The 23,383-nt window shown below is 58.4% G+C and overlaps 1 protein-coding gene across 2 annotated transcripts in view; it reads right to left on the reverse strand.

Moving 5' to 3' along the window:
* The window catches only part of SPSB1 (splA/ryanodine receptor domain and SOCS box containing 1), a 65,385-nt gene that overhangs the window by 6,301 nt on the left and 35,701 nt on the right, over positions 1-23,383 (reverse strand). For both annotated transcript variants that reach the window (XM_039842016.1, XM_039842017.1), the window contains exon 2: positions 2,512-3,353. In XM_039842016.1, coding sequence (XP_039697950.1) covers positions 2,512-3,205 — 694 coding nt within the window. In that variant the 5' untranslated portion in view covers positions 3,206-3,353. The remainder of the gene's footprint in view (positions 1-2,511; positions 3,354-23,383) is intronic.

Consider the following 23,383-nt stretch of genomic DNA (forward strand, 5'->3'; position numbering starts at 1 on the left):
ACCTGGTCTCGCTGTGACATTCCTCTTTCCAAGCTGCCTTGGAAGGTAAAGCAAACCCTCCTGAGCAGAGGACTTAGGCCCCCTTTGACCTCACCTGGCAGGCACCCCACCTTCTGAGCCACGGGGCAGATTTATCTCTCCCCTAAGCATTGTCATGAGGAGCGGCAGGTCTTGTGGGAATAGTCTATAGTCACTGTCTCTACATCTATGGAGGGTAGAATGGTGCCCCTCCCCACCCCCAACTGAGGACCCTCTGGAACCTCAGAATGGGACCCTATTTCCAATAGGGCTACAGATGTAATTAGTTAAGATGAGATCATCCCAGAGTAGGGTGGCCCTGAAGCCAACGGCTGGTGTCCTTGTGAGAAGAGGAGAGACACAGAGAAGCCCACGTGACGGTGGAGGCCGAGAATGTCTACAAGCCAAGGACCGCAGGCGACCAGCAGGAGCCAGGAGGCAGCGCGGGGCGGATCCTCCCCGGAGCCCTCAGACGGAACCGCCCCTGCCAGAACCTCGATGCCAGGCTTCTGGCCTCCAGAACCGAGAGAGAACACATTTCTGCCATTTTAAGCCGCTCAGCTAGTGGTCATTTGTTCCAGCCACCCCGGGAAGCGAACACCCTCTCTAAACCAGCGCCCCACCCAGACAACTCGCCAAGGTCACCAGTGATCGCCTGGTTGCCAGAGCTGATGGACTATTCTCGGCCATCAGCATACTCGACCCGGTATCCCTCTGTCCTTCTCGAAGTCCTTTCTTGGCCTAGTGTGCAGGACGTCACTGTCCCCTCCAGCCTCACGGCCACTCTGCCTCCTCTCCTTCTCATCCACCTGGCCTCTAGGCACTGACGCACCCCGGGGCTCGGCCTCAGTCCCCAGGTGATCTCATCCAGAGGACACGACTCTAAACACCGTCCAGCCCTGGGTGACGTCCCCACTGACCACTGTCCCAGACCCTGTCTCTCTCTAGACTTGCAGAGTCACCAGGAAGTGCTGAGTGAGCATCTCACATTTGACTTCCCCACCCTGGCCCGAGCCCCCATCATCTCTCCGCTGGACAGCTGTCACAGCTCCTCCCTGGCCTCCCGGTGGCCACTCTTCCCCAACTGTCCATTTCCATACAGCAGCCAGAGTGATCTGTCCGGGACATGAGATGCTCTCTTCACGTAGAACCCAGGTGTCAGTAAGCAGGCTGAGGCTGGCGGCTCTAACACGTGGCGCCTCCTCCGCCCTCTGCATGTGCGGAACGCTGAGGGTGCTGACCGCCCTCACTTTCCTCCCATCGGGTTCCCCTAAAGCCAGTGCCATGCAGAGCGGGGCCCACCCGTGTCTGACCAGGCCTGGGGAAGGCGAGAAGCGATGTCTGATGGGGAGGGAGGGGACCCTCATCATTCACTGAGTGTCTGAGGTGGGCTCAGGTCATGGGCATTCCCAGGCTCCGTCCAGGGTCCGGCTCATGGGTCGGTTCTCGACAACCCACTGCCATGCACATTCCCTGCTCCCCTTGACTCTGAAGGCCTGGAGACTGCAAGATCTGGGCTGAGCATCTGTGCTACTGAACCCCGGCAGGGGCCTCACCCACAGTCTGGCCTTTGGCGGGGAGGGTTAGATCTCGGGGTGCCAGGCCAAAGCTGCCCCACAAAGGTGGTCAGCATATCGGTGGGTGAACCCTTCTGGCCCAGCACCTTTTCAAGGTGGAATTTGCAGATGGTGGAAAGAACCCATGAAAGAGTGAGGGCCAGACATGGGGTGGACAGTCGCAGAGTGCCAGGACGTCCCGCCAACATGGGCTCCCAGCCAGCCAGCCGTAAAGCCCTCCCGTGCCCACACACAGATGGTGCCGTCCCAGGAACCTTATGTCCACACACGGGCTGAGAGAGGCCACTCCTTTCACCCTGGGACAGGTGGCAACTGCTGCTGACCTAGTCTGCTTCTCTCTCAAGGCCTCCTGACACCATGACTGACAAGCCCCTTTCAGGGAACCGTGTCCCAGAGGAGCCCATTCAGAAGCCTCCGGCACCAAGAGAGAAACCGTATGCCAGTCTAATGACTGAAGGAGGGCGCTGGCTTTCGGTTACGCGGGAAGACCCAGCACCCCCAAAGCCGCCAACCCCAGCTCAACGACACGCCGGCTACTGTGCTAGGATTTGGTCAACTGCAGAGCAAAGCTAAAGGCAGGTCAACCAGAAACAAAGCACATCTACTCAAAGCCCAGGCCTCGGTTCATTCATTTGTTCATTCATTCATTCACCACCTACCCTCCTGACACCCATCTCTCCATCCATCCACCTATCCCTCGATCATTCACTGTGCGGTGCTCCCAGACTCCAGCTGGAATTCAATTAGCCAGAGGCAGGCCAGCGTCCCCACCGAGGATCCGAATATGCTGGGCTGTCTACTCAGAGACATTTTAATTCCAACGACTGCGTGAACTTCTGGCCAGGCCCAGCCAGGACCCCAGGGACACAGGGAGCCTGGGGACAGTGCCACCTTGGACCGCGCAGAGGACACTTACGGTCGAGCCCGTTCAGGTAGCGCATGCGGATCTCGCAGTGGCCCCAGACGGCGCTCACGACAGGATACAGTTTTTTGCCCTTGAGTCCCCGAAAAGCCACTCCCATGTACTGTCCGTCCACGATGAAGCTCAGGGTCCCATCGTCCATGTCCAGGGCCACCAGGAAGGAGTCGGGGACAATGAACGTCTCATCCGGCTCCAGAAAAGCCGGGTACGTTTTGCTCGGCTGGTTTTTGCCGTCGTGGTAGAGCCGGTTGCGCCCCAAGTCCCAGCCCCAGGACTCGTGGTTGTTCCCCACGAGGGTCGTGTACCCAACGGAGTGCAGCGGGGCGTCGGCCGTCGCCACCCCCACCACGGCGTGCGTGCCCCGCTGCCGCATGGCCCACGTGATCTGCCACACGTGCAGCCCCCGCGTGTACCCGACCTTGCCCCTGATGGCGTCCGTGCTCTGGGCCACCGGATGCCGGTGAAAGATCAGCTTGTCGTCCTCCTTCACGAAGACGTTGAGCGAGCGGTCATTGTTGTTCCAGGAGTGGAGCAGCTGGACGTCGTAGGACACGGGGGGCATGTCCAGCAGCAGGTCCAGGCGGGTGGGCTTGCAGTAGTCCAGGCCCTGGAGCTCCTGCTTCAAGGGCCGGTACGTGGGGTCCCGCATGTCCACCGTCTTGATCCCTCCGGTGACCTTCTGACCCATGTTCACCTTCCGTTTCACCGTGTCACCGACTCCCAAGGCAAAGGCATCAATCGCGGGGCCTCTTCTCCCGTCTTCCGATCGGGCCCAGGCAGGACTGGAAGGAAGGTTGCTAGGTGGCCTCTGCGCGTGGCGAAGCGGTCAGAGCTGCCTGATGGATGGAAAGAAAAACAGGAGGCCGGGTGAGCAGGGGTGCGGGGAGACGGGGAGGGCGCTCATGAGGAACACGAGGTTTGCTGGAACAGGCTGACCACAGACGCATCCCAGCAGCCTGGCCTCTGCGCTCCCATCACACCTGCCACGGGGGAGGCCAGAGCCTTGGCACAGAAGGAAGCCCTGCTCTGTCTCCAAGGCCACACTGTCATAAGGGAGAGGCCGCCCGCCCGGCAGTCCGCAGGGAGAGGTGGACTTCGGCGCCGGGCGTGAAGCTCCACTGGGTCGGGTGCGGGAGCCAAGTTGGCACGGATCCTGAAATTGGCCCATGCAGGGGGCATCTTCCCTGGTCAAAGCAAGGGGGAGCTGACTTCCCACGGCCCCTGCTTGGAGGGAAGGTGAAGCCCCGACAGGCAGCAGAGCTGTTCGAGCTGCCCACTCCCAGCTCCTCCCCCGCCTCCCAGCACAGCCGCCTCCAACTGGCCACTCCAGCCACGAGCTTCACTCGAGGTCTGGGAGCGTGCTCGGCCGGAAGGCCACAGGGGGCCCTGGCTCAGTCACCTCTGAGAGGGCAGCACCCTCCCCAGCAGGTCCCACGCCCCACATCTGCCTGTACGGGTGCGGCCGGCGACACTCTCCTCAAGACCGCTGGGCTGGCCTCGACTCGGGTGGGCACAGAGACAATCACCTCCATCCCCAGGTAAGTCTGGACCAGCACTTGGACGGCCACCTCTTTTTCCTTCAACCGGAAGCCAACGTTCAGCTCCTCGCGAACCAGCAGCCCACCTGGGGAGGAAGTCTGACTCCGAGACACCCCGCCCCCTGCGCTGGCTTCACTGTCTCTCGGCTCCTGGAAGTGGGGATGGGGCCACGGGGTAAAGAGGGCTCCCTGTACCCATGCTGTCCTCCCCAAGGCAGTACTGGAGGGCTGCATCTAGGGAGGAGGGGGCCGGAGAGGGGGCTGACAGGGCTCAGACCACCCCTGCCATTTCTGTCCTCGGTGCCCACCTTGGACAAGGGGAAACGACAGGCCGCCTTAATGTCCCCAGCCTTGCTCGCTGGCCTGCAGAAGGGACTCCTGGCTCCCCGGAGTGGGAATGGGGTCCTCGGACCGTCCAGACAAGGCGGAAGGCCGGCCCCTGGCTAAAGAGGTCTAAGTAAGAGTCTGCAGAGGGGCCTGGGCCAGAGGCCGTCAGTGCCTGGCTGCTGGGAGTATCTCGCAGGTCACCTGCTCTAAGGAGCACTGAGGTGCTCAAGATGAAGAGGTACAGCGGGTCCTCCCCGCCTCCCCGCCCCCCGGAATTGGCATATCCATTTCCCACTGAGGAAGCGAGGGCAGAGTGCCTGCTGGGGGATGAGGGCAGGGACAGCCACAGGGAAAGCTGTCCTCCCGTGGGGGCCCAGAGCCGGCAAGAGGGAGGGATGTGCAGAGGGCTGTGCCTCTCTCGGGTCTCCCAGCTGACCTGGAGCTGCCTCCCTCTCCTCCCTCTCCTGGGAAGAGACCCCACGAGACAATGTCTTCAGGCCCCCTGGAGGCTGGCTCTGGGCAGAACGAATGTTCCCCTGTGACCCACTTGGCCCTAGACCCCCTTATCTCAGCAGCCAGGTCACGTTTGTCACCCTCACTCTCTGAGGCACAGTCATTCCTTCCAAGATGGGCTGGGACCCCTTGTGTCAAACATTTGCAAGGCTGGGACAGAGCCAATGCGTCCCCTTGCATCAGGGACCCACTCTGGTCCAGGAAAGATCTGTGGGTATCAGACCTCACAGCCTGGATCGCCCAGGACAATCCCATCGACTCATGAGAGCCAATGATGCCCCCGGGCCTCCCCCACGGCCCTGCTGAGGGGTACCCCATGACTCAGGGCCTGGTTGCCGGGCCGTGCGGGGTGGGGAGAGCCTTGTGGTCCTGGCAACGACGGAACTGGCCAGTCCTCCGTGGCCTCCCATTTCTGCCTCCCCAACTTCCATTCGGGCAGATTTCTGAGCCGGGGGAAGGCTGGTCCAAGGCAGGTCTCAAAGTCAGAAGCACCCGGACCCGTCTGTCTGGCCACCCCCCTCGGCTGGTGCCCAGCGACTTCTTTGAGCAGGTCCCAGTGGGGACACAGGTCAGCTGTCTGGGAGGGTGAGAAAATTCACTTCCTGAGAGAGTTCATGTCACTGCTTCTTGGAGCAAAGCGCCACTGCCCCTTTGTCGGCTGTATCATCACGGAGGTGGAGGAGGAGGAAGGGTGGGGAGAAGGGGAGAGGGCGGGCGTAGGACAGCACTCTCACATAGTGTACTTGCATCACATAGACACACGCATTAATACACACACACGCCATCATGCACACACACATACAACGCATACACCGCACACACACCCCACACACGCATCGCTTTTACATGCAGCGCACCACACACACGCACGCCAACACGCACACACACACACACACACACACACCCTATTGAGCTGGGGAGGGAGCAGCGAACTTTTTCTGTACAGGCCAGATGGTAACAGTGACTCTGCCTTTTGGCTCAAAAGCAGACACAGGCAGCGCATAAATAAATGAGCATGGCTGAGTGCCAATAAAACTTTATTTACAAGAACAGGCCAGTTCACAGTCGGCCAACCTGAGCTAGACTAACGGTGCTCCCGGCACTTCGTCTCTGCAGCACAAGACGGTGTGCTCTGATGTCTGCAGCAGGAAGACGTACGACGGGTGAGGGAAGGGGACCCCGTGGCAGCGAGGCCCATCCAGCCCCAGAACGAGCAATCGGAAGAGACAATGAAACCACTGCCTCTGGGCCTGGTTGTCAAGCAAGCCCACGGAAACGGCCCTCGTGCTGAGCTCCCACCCCACCGGGCCCGCGTGCCGGGGACCATCCGAGAGGGAGGGCCCTTTCTGGCACCTGGACCACATGAGCTTGAGCAGAAGGCGCCCCTGGTGGGAAGAGGTTGGGGAAGGGGTCGGGGAGGGCAGGTCAAGGTACCTGTAGCATCACAGAGTGACTCCTGCACAGGATCTCCCCAGGGCCTAGCCAAGACACGCGGGCCACCCACTCTCGGTTTCTGGGACATACTGCCATCTCAGTCACTTCCTAGGTGGTTAATTGCCATGGCAACTCTAAAGCCACTCTTGAGTCACCTGTCACCTGCCGGTGTCCACCCTGTGTCCAGGCCACGGTTAAAGCCCACACTTCCTTCTTGTCACCTTCCTGCTGTCCGCACCTAGCCGCCTCCTTGCCATGCAAGGCCACTGAAGCCATCTGGCCACCACCTAGCCACCTTTCTCCTTCCACCGATTTTTAAATGTGGTCTGCCCTTCTATGTGAGGCCCAGGCACTCCACTAGCCCCTTCTCGGGGACGGCCGCCTGCAGGGCACTCACCCCCGGCTCCTCCCCACTCTGCTTTCCTTCGCTGGGCCTGCAATGCTCCCGGGGCTTCCAATCCTGGGGAAACTCACACACCAGAAGACTGCTGGGGCCGCCCCCTCGGACTTGCCCTTAGCTCTTCCAAGCTTTGGTAAGGAGCTCAGTGAGGAGCTTCCCTAAGACTCCCCTGAGACTGTGTTCCAGAGAGGACGTGGTACGACTGGAGTGTTCGCTTTTGTTCTTGTTTTTATTTTTATTTTCGAGGCCATGTTTCATACGCTGAACAAAGATCATTGTTTACCCATCTTCTTGGTCACTGCACCTGGTTCTACAGGTGGATGCTGTCCTTGGGCCAAAATCTAAGTGCTTGGAATGTTCAACCACAACAGATCAAGTTTAAGGTCCCTGCTAAGCCAGAGGTTGGCAAACTTGTTCTGTAAGGGGCCGGGTTTGATCCAGGAGCCTTGGTTTGCTGACCCCTGTCCTGAACCCATGCAAAACTGCTGGCGTCACCACCCAAATACCTGGACATGGAGCTGGGAGGTGGCAGTAGGGAGGGGGTCGCATCACCCACAGGAGCCGAGTGACAGAGGTACGGGTTTGGTCTGTGGAGCTCCTGTTAACACCAGGCCAAGGAGGGAGTCCCCAGTGGGCCCCAAACTTCAGGGGAGAAACGAGAGGAGTAGCACAGGCCCTGGCTCTGGGGACAGCCTCCTTTCCTGCCATCGAGAGGCAAATGCAGACGCCCAGGCCACGCAGGGCCTAGAGTTTTCCCAGGAGGGTCAGGGCCTGGGAGGGCTCAGCGAGTCCTTGGTGAGTTTCCACAAGATGGGAGAACCCAGCCCTCGTCCCCGCCTGGAAAAAGCAAAGCCACCAAGAGTGAGAAAGGTAAGTCTGAGTATTGCCCTGCAGGGCCGGAACGGGAAAAACAGGAGACAGAGCTGGCCCTGCTGCTGCCACCCCTACCCACCGGTCACATGCAGGCACATGCACACGCACATGCGCGTGCACACACACACACACACACACGTGTGTGCACACGTCAGGCGCCGGCAGCCGCAGCATCCAGGCTAACGGGCGGGCAGAGGCATGCAAGTCCGGGCAGCGCCCCGGACAGCGGCTCCCGTCAGTCCCTCGGCGGGAGTTCTCGTTCCCGGAAAGGAAAGCACGTCACGCATTAGCCACAGTGTCCCCAAGATCGCGTCAGCCCGTTCCTCCGCGTGGCGGTCTCGGGTCACTCCTCTAGTCGAATAAACTCCAGGTTTGTACTCCTCCTGCCCCACCGACCTCTGATCTCCCAAATAACACTGCTTCCCGAAGACCAACGTCACGCCTGCGGAAGCGGGGGGCGGGGGAGGGAGAAAACCAGCAGGAGCCGGGCTCCGGTGGGGACCAGGGACTCGTGCGCTCGGTGGGTGGGTACTGTCCACGTCCTCAAATGCACCAGGATGCACATTTTCACCAGGAGTGAGAACGTGTGTGTACGTATGAATACATACACGCACCCGCCATGCATGTGCTTAACACGCGCAGACACGCTGACTGCAGGCTGTTCGGCCGGGAGCGGGGAGACGGCCGTCATCCGGGATGGGAGCTTCTAGCAATACTTTTCTACAGGTGCAATCAGATTAAAGATCAAAAAGGGTCGAAGGGAAAAAAATAGCCATGCAAGGGCGCGGCGGGAAGCGCACAAGGGGCAGGACACTCTGTACGGGGCCGCGGGAGGAACAGGCAGGCGCGATCTTGGGGACACGGTGGCGGGAGCGCGGGAGCCACGTCGCCGAAGCCGAGGTCTAAGTGCGAGAGCCTGCGTCTGCGTGGGCCTGCACACAGCGACAGCAGCACGACCCCGCCCAGGAAGTGCCACGTGGGCGGCCGCCGCCCCTCCCGTGCCAGGCAAGCCGTCTGCGGCACCGGGCGCCTTCTCCGGACCCCAGGCCCACGAGCAGCCGTGGTGGGGACGCGGAGGCTGCGTGTGCTTTCAAGGCCTCGTTCCTCATGCTCCGCCTCCCTCTCTGCTCCTCCGGTCATGGCTCAGCCAGGTCCCTCCTCTCGGTCCTGTCCCATCCTGGCAGAGCACGGGCACGGGGACCAAGAGGGGAGGACCTGTCCCCGATATCGAGGCCAAGCGTGTGAGTGTCCCACTCACGTGCCAGAGGGCTGGGGGAGCGGGCGGGGACCACATAGTGGAAGGGAACAGGAATCAGCCACCGGGCAGGCACACCTGTGCTGCACACGCTGGCCCCACATGCTGGTTCATTTACCTTGGAGAGGGACACTGAGGGAGAGGAGTGTGTGCGTGCGAGTGCGCACGCGCGCGCGCACACTCACACACACACACACAGAGGCACACCCCCTAGAAGCTTGGCAAGCCTTCCTGATTTTGCATTTACTTACAATGGAGTGAATGAGATAGAAAGCCCCAGGACAAAGTGGTAGAGACTTCTGCTACCAGGACAGACTCCGCTAAGCCCTATGGTTTGACCTGGTTGGATCCTTTCCATCCTACTAAGAACTCCCACCCACCCCCAGCAATGCCACACACGTGTCACCTAGCTGAATCAAAAGCCAGTTCACGGTTCACTGCAAAACGGATGCCTCTCAGACCCTCTACTGGGCAAAAGCCGCCCACCCAGTGTCCCTGCAGCCACCAGAGCCACTTGTCCATGATGGAATTCCAGGTAGACCCTGGTGCTCTAAGTGCAGAAGTGTCCCAAAGCCCCCTCCCTAACCGCTGACGCAGATAGCCAACTGAGGCGATCTCGGTTCAGGGCCCGGGGATTAGTGCTCTCATCACGGAGCCTCTGCCGGGGGCCACAGCCCTGGAAGAGCAGAACCTCACATGCCATCATCCCCCGAGTTTCCTGGGCTCCACTAGTGGGCTCCTCTGCCCCCTCGGGTGGAGGGGCAGGCAGGTCCGGAGCTGGTGGATACGCAGGGAATGAAGCCCAGGACGGATGCTGATCCCTACAGGGAGGAGTCAGAAGCATCCCTGAAGCTCACTGTGTGGGGGACCCAGACCTGGGCTGGGCCTCTGATGACCTAAGGTGGCAACTCTCTCTGAAGGAGGAGGGAACGGGCACGCCCATAGCCGTGTCTCCTGGGCAACCGTGGGTGAGAACGCCTGCTCCATACACCCACTCCTTTCACCGTGCCAGTCACGGAGAGAAGCGATGCTGGCCGAGAGAGGGGAAAAACGACGTGGGACGATCGGCGTTGAAAAAAAAGGTTGAGGGAAACGAGAGGATGTGGGGAGAAGGCCACACAGGTGTGGGTGTGTGTCCGAGACGCACCCCACACTGCGATGCGCTTCTCAGCTTGCAGGTGTCACCCTGGTGTCAAACACCCGGCCAGTGCCCAGCAGCCGCTCTTCCGGGGTCTGCAGGACCCTGGAGCCCTGGGCAGGGACACGTGGACAAAGACACTCACGAACCGTGAACTCCAGCCGGGAGGCAGCCCCTCAGATGTGCTGACTTGGCGTAAAATGGAACGCGATGCCATTATATTGAAAAAACAAACTGGCGAACACTGCGCAGAGCACGATCGCATTTCTGTGCAAACGGAACCTAAAGAGATTCTCTGTGCGTTTCTCTGTTTGCAGGCGCAGGGTGAGGTCCAGAAGAATAAACACCAAACCTTTCACAGGGGCTCATCCCGGAGGGCAGGGCGGGAGGAGAGACACGTTCACTTTCAACACTTCCCGAATTGAAACCTTTTATAAAAAACGCACGCATTACTTTTGTAATGAAAATGATCTTTAAGCACGTGAAAAAGAGTAAAGGGCTGAAAAAATATTGATTTTACGCACTACACGTTGTCCCCAAAGCAATTTCCAAAGGCTCTCCATGTGTGTCACTTCTTTAAAGCGAGCACAGGACACAAGTTTAATTTACCCGCCAAGATACACGGCGAGAATCCACAGTCCACAGGGGGGCATTTAAAACACAGGGACAAAATTCCCAGCTCGGGCTTGGGGACCACCCAAAGAGGAACGGCATTTCTACAATGATTTCTCCTAAGACTGCTGATTACGCTCTTTGTAAATCACACAGTTTCATCTACCCGGTAGAACTGGGGTAGCAATCTGTCTCCGCTGGCCCCAAACAAGAAATGAACAAGAGTTCTGTCTGGAAACCTGAAACACAGCCACGGTGGCCGTCCAGCCGTCTGCCCTCAGCAAGGACCTGGCATGGAGGCAGTGCCAGGAGGGGCAAGAATGTCCGTGCTGGGCTCGGCTGGGACAGCCGCCTCAGCATCTGCCCAGAATCCCACGCTGTCCCTTTGATGAAAGCCACAGCTCTGCAGTTCCGCCTTGGGGTCCGTTTGCCTTGGAGCTCCCCCATTACTAAAAATTACTTTTGTTTCATTGTTGAAGTTACAAAATTACCCTCTTGTTTCATTGTTTAAGAGAAAGTTCAGTGAACGAGCAGGACTCTGTGTTGGAGACACATCCAAGGTGATGGGTGATAAAGGGTTGGGATAGGCGTAGGGGACACACAGAGGAGTCAGTTCCCCCTCAGGGCCTCCGACTGACCCCGGAACAGTAAAATCATTGTTTTGATCCAAGATGGGTTGAGAATGAAATTCAGGTTGTGGAACAAGGTGACCTATTTATAAAGCCTCCTTTCACCTGATGATCAAATAAACTCCCTCCCTCTGCCTCCCTGCCTCACACGATGGTGGCTGCAGCCCAGGATTTTGCAAGAGAGGCATGCCCCGGGCGGTCTGATGTTATGGCAGGATGCGGAGCGGCTGCCCGGCTCTGCCTGTTGGTTACGGGTCCGGGCTCCTGTGAGCCGGGGCTTGCCAACACGCTTCGGTGTGGGAGTGCTCAGGGCCTGCTCTCTGCAAGCCTGGCCACGGAGCTCCTGGCAAAGAAAGGTGCCACCGACAGCAAAGAGAATGCCACCCTACCTGCCCACTTGAGGAGAGAGACGCTTGGGAAAGCCCAGGAGAGCTGTGTTCTCACTCAAGCAGGTATACGAAAGAAAGTCTCTGCCCCTAGAATCTACGGACCCTTCTGGAAAGTTCGAACAAGTGATTTTGGAGAGAAAATCCCACACGGTCCAGAGCTCTAGCCTCTGACCTCAAAAGACCAAAAAATGCACCTGCCGTAAACACCCACAGAAGGACCCAGATTACTCACGGCACTTTCAGAAAGGGCGCGAGTCAGCGCAGCCTTGCCTTGGGGGACCGGCGTTACATTCATACAGAGACTAACAGTTAAAACAGAGTCCCACTGCAGCCTGGTCAGAGCAACAGCCTGGGCTCCACTTAGACAAGAAGCCCTGTTCTTGGCGGGACCTCAGTGACACACAATGACACACAGTAACCTTCCTGAAAGTGTATCGAGACGGTGGCAGATGAGCCTTCGAGGGGCAGTGCTAATGAAGTCTAGGTCGTGGACCCCCAACGTCACCCCGCCTGGGGTTGGGCATCCACAGAACTACCTGGTCCACGTAGGAGCTGGGGCGCCCCACAGGAAGGTGGTGGGAAGGCAAGGCAGTGCCACGGCCACCTCCGTGGGGAGAGCCCAGGGGAGCCTAAGGGGAAAGGCTCAGGGACGCTGGTCCCTCCTCCCCGCTACCTGGCTGGGGGTGGAAGCCTGCAAGCCCACCCCACACCCCGCCCCGGCAGACTGGGTGGCCCCAGCAAGCTCACTCTGGCCCTGGGAAAAGTGAGGCTCACCTTCCCAGAGGTGGGTCCCCAGAGGAGCCTCCGTGGGAACACACGGTGCTCTCAGGGGGCTTGGCGCACACTCTAGAGCCAGCTGGCCTGAGAGGAGGCCTGCCCGCCACTTGTCCCCCTCAGGGCAGCCCCCAGAAACGAAGTCTAACCCAGCCCAGGCTTCAGGACCCAGAGGGCTGAGTGTGAGCAAGTGACACTCTGGGTTCTTCCAAGGGGAGGTGCTAATTGGGAAAGGTCAGCTCTGAGAATGGTCCCACGGGTGACCCTTCTCTAGGGAGAAGGAGTGGGAGGGAGATAAGGGAGAGATACGGGCCTTGGGAGGATCCGCTCGTAGAGGTGCGAGAGTTAGGGGGGCCCGTCCGCTCATCCCCTGCAGACCCAGGCGACACTCTCAAACCACCGTGGGTGTCAGAGGAGGCGGAAGGGTGGCACTGGTGATTTCCCCGTGGAATTGGGCAGCCAAAGTGCTCAACGCAGCATGGAACACACACAATAGGTGCTTCATACCCTGGAGGACACCTAAAAAGATCGAACCTCGAATGCCCAGGCAGGTGCGGGTTAAACCTCACAGGGTGGCTCAAGGAGCCCAACCTGGAGGGGCGTCTTGGGAGTGGTAAGACCTGCAGGCATCTTTCAGCCAAGCAGGGGAGAGAGTGGAGAGGGAGGGAGCCCAGCATGAGGCCACAGCTCCAGCCAAGCTTCCTGTGGATGCGCAACCCCCAAAACCCCAAATTAAATAACCCCCGAGGTCCCGAGCAGGGGCAGAGAGAAGTCACATAAGCTTTCTGCAGAGGAAAGAGGCCGTGGGGACATTCTCTTGTAACTAGGTTCACAGGGGTAGTTTTCAAAGTGGGGTCCCCAGACCAGCAGATCAGTATCAGCTGTTGCACATGCTCTGGCCCTAACCCGACCCACTAAATCAGAAGTCTGGGGTAGGGCCCAGCAGCCACATTCTAATGAGCCCTCCAGGGGATTAGGATGTTGCTGGTTTAAAGGGACCTCTATATCAACATCTGGAATCTCGAAACGTATTAAAAGAATTGCCAGGCTTAGACTGATAACCACGATTTCTAAAACTTCTCATTCTATCTTGATTCGAAGTATTTCAAATGCTACTATACCTGCTCATAAAAACCTCAATCCAGAAATGTATAAAGTAAGCATCTCCCTTTCCACTCTGGTGTGTCTACAAATACAGATACGGGCACAGCCCACTTATAGCAAAGGATCACAGCACACAAAACATTCTCGTTTGCTTTTCCCGGGTCATCATATGTCAGCGCCTACCTCGATCGTATGTCAGTGGCTGCGCAATATTCCATCATCATAATTTTTGTAACTTTCCAACGCAGACGGACATCTAGGCAGCTTGGCTGTCACGATGGTCACGTGTGGGGTGTTAAGAATTTCTCCGTAACAGGATGGCCCTAGAGCAGTTTCTTTTCACGCAGTTCACGGTCACCTCTTGTCTCATCACCCTCAAAATCTTGGACTTCAGCATCTCGCCCCCAACCTCACTGACCATTTTTAGTAGAAGGAAATCAAATGTCGAAGCAACCCCATTCTTGATTCTCAAACTGACCGCGGCGGGCCAACAGCACTTGAGAACTTCTGCACGGCTAGTTGGACTGAAGGCTTCTCAACTGGGCCTGGAATGGACCGCAGCCAATGACCTTGGAAAGGCTTCTAAAAGGAACTGGGCACTGTCTCCTAGTGCAACCTAATCACCACTCCCAGTGTGGGGTTTCAGGAACTCACAGGATGCCAGGGGAGAGGTAAACCCCTGGTCCTCACAGGGCAGTTGGTGCAAAAAGAACTTAAACACACAGTTGAAGGCACAAAAGCCTGCAGGAACTTCCTCTTCTATGCTGCTGGCCTTCCTCCTCCGATCCTGTCAACCTGGAAAGTCCTGAACACCTGGGCTGGCAACTGCACAAGGGAGGAGCCCTAGCAAGACCAAAGGTGGCGGGTACATCAGCCTCAAACTTTCAGGCAAGTGGAAGCTTCTGGGTGCCAGGTTCTCAGGGTACCAGCTGGTCATGTGGGGGACAAGGCGAGGAGGCAGGAAGTGGCCTCCCCCGCCCGTGCCTCTGTGGAGTATTACACGGCCATCAAAGGTGCTAGCCGGAAGGATCGCTGTACCAGAGGCAAGGAAAAAGGTTCACTATGTGTAACGAAGGATATAACCGTATTTGCCTTGAGAGTAAAATCCAGAAAAAAATTATACAGGTGGACGTGGGAAAAGAAATGAAAAGGAACCCAGAAAAATGACAATGTCTTTGCGTTTGGAGTGAGGAGCTTGTGGGTTTCTCTTTCTTTCAAATGTCCTTGCTATTGTTTTCATTATTGTTGCAAAAAATGTAAATGGAGGGACCTAAGCGTCTGTCAGTGGACGAATGCATAAATGAATCGTGTAATATACATACAATGGAATACATTTCAGCCATAAAAAGCAACGAAGGACTGATACACGCTACAGGTGGGTGGACTGCAAATACTTTAAGCTGAGTGAAAGCAGCCCCACTATAAAAGGTCACATATTGTATGATCCCATTTATATGAAATAACCAGAATAGGTAAACCCATGGAGACAGGAAGCAGATTGGTGGGAGACAGGATGCAGACTGGTAGCTGCCAGGAGCCAGGCGCGGGGCAGTGGTGATGACTGCTAACGGGGTCGTCCCTCTTTGGGGGGCGATAAAAATCTTTCGGAACTAGATGGCAAGTGGTGGTCACACAACATCACGAATGCACTAAATGCCATCGAATTGTACTCTTTTAAAAGGTTCATGTTACATTATGTGAATTTCACCTCAACAAATACAAAATCATAAATGGATGAAAAATGTCCACCTTTCCAAAATCCACCTGGCAGGCGGGGGTGTGGGGAGGGGCTGCAGAGCAGAGAGAAGCCCAGAGCTTGCCGGGACCTGGCGGGCGGGGCCGGGCTGCCGGCCAGGGTTCCAGGCAGGGACACGGCTAACGAAATTCATATGTGGGGAGTGAACCTTCGGAGCTGGGTTGCTGCAACCCAGTTCTCCGCTCCCCACCCCCACCGCTCCCCTTCCCTCCAGAAGAAAAAGTGCAGAGCTGTGGTTTGGCAACCCCGCCGCCTTCCGACGGCACCTGTAGATCGCGCTCCTCCGGAGGAATCTGGAATGCGCGCCTGCGTCTCCGCGCCCGCTCCCACAATGCGCGCAGCGCGCGCGAGCACCGGGTCCGAGGGTGAGGACGGGGAAGAAGCGATGTCACGTGGCCCGCTGGTCCGCGCACGCCCCGCTCCGGAGCGGGGTGGCACGAGGCGGGGCAGGCGAGAGAGGCATGCTAGAATTCCCGGGTCCCGCTTTTTCACCGAGCGGGTCAACACCCCGAGGCTGCCCCACATTGGCAAAGGCCCTACTTGGCGATACCAGGAAGCCCTCGCAGCCCTCAGGCCCCGCTCGCTCCCTCCGTCCGAGATGGCGGTGCCTGCCACATACGATGCGACAGCTCGGGGCTTTGGCCAGGCTACCGCACAGTTTGACTGGACCTGTTGCCACATGGAAACCTGTCCTAATGGGTTGAGTTTCTGTGCTGTCACCGAGACTGTCACTCACAGACCTGGACTGACCCAGGTGCCACCAACTCCCACACCCTTTCTGGCCAGGTTCATGCATGTAAAACATGGAAAGTGGCCCAAAATAACCCTGCTCAAGGCCTGTGTGCATGTAGTAGGTGCCTAATCAATCTGCATTGTTTGCTCACCCATCCCACAAGCACCTGTTAAGCCCCGATGGGCTTCCTAAGACCCTTTCTTTGTTCCTTGGTCCCCAAGTACCTCAACAAGCTGGATGACTCAAAACTGGGGCCCACCCTTGGGTGGCGTTTTGCAAAGTAGGACAGTGCCTGCCCACGCTGCCAGCAGGCATCTTCCCTCAGTGGAAACCGGTGAGGACTGACGAAATTGACAGGGCCGTCACCTGCAGAAGTGATCCGACCTCAGCAGTGGTCTGTAAATGCTCACCTGAGGAGCATTTGGAAAACACCCACGTCCAAATCAGGTGCCTCAGGGCTGGAATTCATTCCACGAATATTTATTAGGCACCTGTTACATGACACAGGTAGGACTCGCTGCTCTCATGGAGCTACAGTCTAGTAGGGGAGACAGATAACAGTCATTTGAACAGTTAACGCAAGTTTCGAGGGCAGAGATTTTTATCTGTCGTGTTCACTGTGGTAGCCCCAATGCCCTGCACAGTGCCTGGAACATGGCGGGTGTTCAGTTCAGTGAGCGAGCATCGAATGAACGTGCAGTAAGTGTCAAAGGAAAATGAAGCCGCACAGCGAGGACAAAGTGAGGGGAGAAAGTGGCGAGGGACGTCTTTGCTGACGCGGCGACATACAAATAGAAACTGGAGGGAGGGAGGGAGAAAAGCATGTGACTAAGCAGGGGGAAGAACGTTCTGGGCAGCGGGAACAGGACGTGCAAATGCCCTGAGGTGGAAGCACAGGGGCATGCTGGGAGAACAGAGGCCATGCGGCTGGGGCTGAGGCGGGCGAGGCCGTGGAAGGACACAGGTGGGAGCAGGCGGAGGGCAGGCACGCCAGGCCTTGAGGCCCCAGGAAGGAGTTTGGATTTTGTCTTCAGTGAGATGAGAAACCAGCAGAGAGGGCTTCGAGCAGGCAGAGGGCGCGGTCTGACTTCCCTTCCCACACGATCCTTCTAGGTGACTGTATGGAGAGGAGGCTGCTGGCAGCCAGAGCGGAAGTGGGGCGACCAGTTGGGGGAGGGGAGTCAGTGCAAGGATGAACCTTGGGCTGGGGGTGGCAGGAGCGGAAGGATCCAGAGTATATAACCCAAACCAGCTACCACCCCATCGGGGATGTCACACCTGTCTAAGGAAAGGGCTGCTTAAGAAAGGTGATGGTGAGTGAGGACACAGACACAGAGCCCACAAAGATGGCAGCCTAGTCCATGGGCCCGAGGACTCTGGGTCTATCTACCCCATGGTGATAACAGAGATACTGGGCTAGGAAACTTGAGGCACACGTCACAAGGGGTCCTCACGGGTTCCCGAGCTCTAGTTCTGCACCTCCCATTTGCTGCTTTCAGAGGCGAACGCAAATCTTCAGCACACTGTCCTGGCCGAGCTACTCCCTACTGAGTGTGAACCAATTACACGTGTTTATACATCAGTCTCTTGTGAGTTTGGTAGCTATCTCTAGACCATATCCCATATTGGATGCACTGGGGGGGAAATCCAGTTTCTGAACCATAACGACGCAGGGGCCCAGCCCACTCCTGGGGGTCTTCACGTGAGTGGCCCGGCTGCCTCTATCCGAGACTTCCTGGAACTGAAATAGGGTCGATCCAGGGCAACCTGTTTACTAAATCACTACCAAGATGGAGAAGACACACGCAGCCTGGAGCTGGGCTGCTCGGCCCCCTGAGCCGGGCGACCTTGGCAAGTCCTCTAACCTCTCTGAGTCGCGGGGTCCTCATCCATTGAAATGGGGGTGATGACTGTTCGACCTCATTGCTTAGCTTTAAGGACTGAACGAGGGACCCACAGAAAGCTTAGCCCTTCGAGAGCCAGCACAGGCGACGGGTGTGTCATTCAGTGTCTGAAAAGAAGGGAGAAAGGAAGACAGAGAGAGAGAATTCCTTGAGAGGGGGGTCTCTGGTCCCGAGTGGTGGAACACTCATGCAAACCCTGACACCCATTCTCCAGCCCGAACTCGGCAGTCTCCACGAAGAGCAGGGGTGTCCATGACTCTGCCCATCTCACGCTCATTCATGGCGACAGAGAGGCCCCCACGGGAAGCCCTGGGGTCCACGAAAGCCAGGGCGGCCTAAGGCCCCAGGGGTTTTGCCTGGCTCTGCGGAACTCTCCTCCGTGTCCCCATGCGCCTGCTCCAGGAAGGGGGTGAGTCTGTGGGGTCCTGGGTAGGGAGAGGTGGGGCTGCCACACCTCTGTGCTCTCCAAGGACAGGTGGCTGGGGCATCCACGTCCAGAGAAGTTTCTCGAGAAAGTAAGTTGGATCTGGGGTGAGACTGTCCCACTTAGCACATTGGAGAACACGGAAGGAAGACAGGGGGAGTGGAAATAAGAGAAACGGGCCCGATATCCATCGGACGGGCCGGTCCGGGATGACAGTCAGGGCCGAGGGAGAAAGAAGCAACAGCGAAGGCACCTGCTCCTCCGGCAAACTTGTCAGCTCAACTCAGAAAATGTGAGCCCGCCCAGGATTGGCCACTGGGGCCAGACCAGGTCCCGCCCCCAGTCCTAGGCCCGCGTGGGGGCTTCAAACGCACGGGGCAGGGCTGCCCTGCTACATCCGACGACCGTGTTCACAAACACGTTTCCTCTGCAAGTGTGACTTTCCATAAAACAAAACCACGCTACCTTCGCAGGCGAAACGTGGCTCTCACTCCTCAGCATCAAGGCAGGCCTGCCTCGTCACGGCCACAGGCGGCCCAGACCACGGACCACGCGTGGGGACCCCTCCCAGCCTCCGCGTGCCGCGGCCGATCCCAGGCAGCGCGTTTCCATAGCTGGAGGGGGAGCCACAGGTCCTCTCCCTCCAGGCACACTGACTGTTTCTAACGCTGTCCCAAATTTCCGTTCCCATATCAAAAGCGCCTCTTTTCTGCTGAGGCAGCAGACCTGCCAGCAAAACAAGCCGCTGGGACCTGCGTTTTCGTAACACGATGCCTTCCCTTGAAACTCACTACAGTGAATCACTGAGCTCTAATCGTATTGGCAGCTGGGCTGATGGAAGGGATCCGTGTGAAAGCCGGACCGCGGAGCTCGGGCGGTCCCCACATGCCGCGTCCCAGCCCCCCACCCACATGCCCCACCTCTCTTGATTGACAGCACGCTCTCTCCAGGCCCCCAAACGGAAAACCAGACGCGAGTGAGATCCTTCACACAGAGCAGTCCACCTCCTTCCTTGCGGGGCGGTCGGTCACCCTGCATGCCCTGCACCTAGTTATGCCCAGGGTGGCCCTGGACCCAGCTTGGGCATCGCCTGGGAGCTTGTTGGAAACGCAGAGTCTCAGGCCGCTCCCCAGCTGACTGCCTTGGAATGGCATTGTAGCCAGATGCCCAGGTGGTGTGTCCACCCAGGTGGGTGGGGGGCTGTGGCCTGAGACCTCACCAAGGTGGAGGCCTGGAGGAAACATGCAGACAGGAGTGTCCATCCCTCTGCAGGAAGCCTGTCCCGAAACACAACTGACTCCTAACGGGCCAAACCCGGATGCCGACAAGGTCAACAGGAGTCACGGGCAGAGCCCGTCAGGGTCCTGTCCTCCCGCCAGACCCACAAGAGTGGGCGATTAAAACAGGCAGTCGCTTCCCTGGCCCAGACCCCTTGGTCGCTTGGGGTCTGGGGAGACCAAGATGACGGCCACACCACGACCAGGCCCCTCCGCTGCTCACAGTTGGTGGGGCACCCCTCTGTCCAGCTGCAGCCTCTCAGAAGCCCTCAGCTCTCTCTGCTCCTCCAAACAGCCCGATTTGCCAACGGGCCGAGCCAGGCTTCCCACTGCCAGGAAGCCTCACGCGTCCCCGCGGGCCACACCGGTCACCACGCCATTCCTTTCCCTGCGAACGACCCCGCCCGACCAGAACCCCGTCCATCCAAGATCTGGCCCTCTCGGCCACGGTGCCTTCCCTGGTCCACGGCCGAGGCTCCTTCTCCCCTGCCAATCTCCCTCCCGAGTTACCTCAGGACGCTGGGTCTCGCCAGAATCCGGAACGAAGGTCACTCATGGCCCCAAGTAGCCTCGTGGCTGAGGTCCACAGCCCTGCCCGAAATCACGGTCTCCAAGACACCTACCAGAGGATCCGCGTTCTGGAATGTTCCGGGCCAGTGCCTGGGGAAAGCATGGGAGGGAAGCCGGGGTCCTCAGACGGCGGGGAGCGAGAGAGGTGAGGCAGCACCGGCACCCCAGGAGCAGGGGGCCCTCCCTGCCGGTGTCCGGGCCTCCTTGGCTGGGGCTGGGCAGCCCTGGCCTGAGTGAGCTCCGCCGTCACCAAGGGGAAGCGGCCCTTGGTTACCGCTGGCCGGGGGAACACAGAAGGCAAAGCAAACACTGGAGCGGCTCCTGCTTCTCCATGCCCTGGCTCCGCGCCCTGGGAAGATTACAAGGTAATCGGCCGGTTTTGAAAAGCCCTCCAGGAGGGCGGCTGCAGGCCCGATGTGAGGCCGTTTGCAACCATTCTCATCCTGCTGCTATGCCACCTCGAAACCCAGGGACCCTCCCTCCACCCCACTCAGAGAAACCCAGAAAAGCCAGGCTGGAGGTGACAGAGCAGGCCGGGCCAACGCAGCAGCGCGGCGGACACGGCCCCCATTTCAGCAGCCGCAAAGTCAAGATCTCAGAACGACAGACGGGCCCAGCCTGGCAGGGGTGGAGATGGAGGTGCCGTCCCCACAGACCCCAGCCCGGCCTGCAGGGCAGACTCAGGACACCACTGTTCCCTTAGCCCCCGTCCAGCAATGCCCAGCTTTCTTGGCCCCATGCAATTTGTCATGAAATGAACAGCAGCTCACCGGCAAGTGATAATTTGCTCATGAGGCACCTGTGGGAGCTGGTGGGTGATCTGCCAGGACTGCACCCAGGCCCGGCCCTTCCCTGGAGGGCTGTTCTCAGGGGACTTCAGGCACGGCCTAAGCACTCATGCCCAGCTGGAACTCCCAGGCAGCTGTGCGCCTTCCCCCCGCAAGCAAGGTCTCTCCCACTCAGGGGCACCCCACGGCTGGGGCCTTGGCTCTCAGGTCGCCCTGTCTCCAGGTTTCCCCCAGGTCGGGGAGGGGCACACATAGGACGAGGTTTTCTGCCCCTCCCCGACTGTGGGTTTATACCCGAGCCCTTTATGCCTTCCGGACACTGACTCAGCTCTGCTCTCTCCCCTGCTCCCTCACTGCCAAGGGCCACATCCCCACCCCATCCCAGACTTCTTGGGGGACTGATTGCTGACCCTGGAGGGAAATGTAGAACAAGTCCAAGAAACGGGGGGAGCCACTGGGACACCTGTCCCACCCTCTTGAATTACCCCGCCTCCCCCCACAAGGCACGCAGGTTACTTCTGCCCAGCGTTACTGAAGTTGTGCTGGTCTCTGGCTAGAAGAGCCCACCCCGGCTCCACGGGCCTCATGGGCAACAGGGACAGAGACAGAGAGAGATGGAGAACGAGGCTGGAAAGGAAGCAGGCAGAAGGCGAGGCAGGAGGATGGAGGCCTCATAGCCTCAGCAAATGTCAGCTGGGGCCCCAAGTGGCCAGAGAGCCCCATCAGGAGGACACAGATGAAGCTCAGAGTGGGAGCTGCCCGCAGGATGGCTGCTGAGCGGGGGACCCTTCCCTGACATAGGCAGGACGGTCGGCCCTCATGGCTCGAGCTGCGGAGCAGGGCAGGAGGTGGGGCACACCTCCGTCCGACCCCAGCCTCACCCTGTTCGCCCACAGACGGCTTCCTGTCCCCAAACTGGGGAGGTCCTGAAGTTTAAGCAAGTCGACAACCTCACTGAGCAGGCAGGCCAGTGGCTCCAGAGCTGCGAGGCTCCCCCTGGGGAGGGGCACCTGGAGGGGTCTTCTTTTTTTAAGAATAAAAACCAAATCTGTTCCTTTGGAGGTGAAGGCCTGGCTCCCCTGAGAATCAGAGCCAACTCTGGCCCCCCACCCTGCCCCAGGCACAGAGAGCTGTTCTTCAGGGGGCGCTGAGCAGTGGAAATTGATACGGGGAGTTAGAGTCTCAGGCTGTGACACTCTGGGACCTGAAATGGAGCGTTTTAAGGACAACCAGACACGAACTACCAGAAAGCCCCCCACCCACCTCAAATTTGACTCAGTAGAGGTATGTCTCTTTCAGACTTTCAGGTGTGGACCACGATCTCGGAGGGGGAACGGAGGGGCCAAGGATCACTGGGCTAAGACGCCAGACCCTCCCTTCCTCCCTCCTACCCCTTCCTCCCTTCGAGGACCCCCCCATCTGGGCAAGGTAACCCTTGCCGTTTACCAACAGGAGCCCAGCTAGGGAAGAAGTCACTCGATGGTGTTTTCTGTTTAAAAATCCGTACGCTGGCTTTCTCCTCACCCGGCGAAGGAAAAATGTAAATCATCGGGAAAAAGTAAAAAGCCTCTTGACACAGCCTTCCTCTTTTTTTTTTAACCACAAATGATCTGTTCAGCAGATGCGACAGTCTGCCCCACAGCCTGGGCCAGGGGGGACACTGAGGCCACTGGGTGCCGCAGCCCCCCAGGAGAGATGAAGAATGAAGGTCGTTGGATAGTTAGAGCAGACACAGGATGCAAGACTGCAAGTTGGCGCAAGTGGGGTGGAAAGGGGTGCTGGGATCGTGGGAGGGGGGCCAGGCAAGGTGTATGAGGATGGGCGGATGGAAATGCCGCCCCTTCGAGAGGGTCCTGACCAGGGGCTGAGATGGCAATGACAGGGTGAGCCAGTAGTGGAAGAGGCATGGAGAGAGACACCTGCCACTGTATTGAGGGGTACTGGAGAACTGAGGATTTGTCAGGAGGATTGTGGAATGCCAGGAACATTTAGGCACAGATGAGAGAGGAGAGAGAAAGAGAGAGAGAGAAGAGAGAGAGAGAGAGAGACAGAGACAGAGACAGAGACAGAGAGAGACAAGAGAGAGACAAGAGAGACAGAGAGACAGGAGAGATGAGAGACAGAGACAGAGACAGAGAGAGAGAGAGACAGAGAGACAGAGAGAGAGGCTGAAACGGGGACCTGGTTAGATGACAAGGGCCTTGAATGCCATGAATGTCGGGACTTAGGCATGGGGACCAGCTGGGGAGGTGACAGGTCAGAAAGCCTCCTCCCCAAGTTCGTCCAGTTCCCTGGGTTTCGGGAAGGAACTAGAAAGCTCTCTAAATGGAAAGCTAATGTCCTTTCTGTCCACGGAGCAGCTATGCTCACACTGCCACTGAAAAGCGCCGTGACGGGCAGTGGCTCCGCAGAACATAGCGAATGATGG

The sequence above is a fragment of the Pteropus medius genome, unplaced genomic scaffold (genome assembly GCF_902729225.1).
Source record: "Pteropus medius unplaced genomic scaffold, Ma_sr-lr_union100, whole genome shotgun sequence".
Taxonomy (NCBI): domain Eukaryota; kingdom Metazoa; phylum Chordata; class Mammalia; order Chiroptera; family Pteropodidae; genus Pteropus; species Pteropus medius.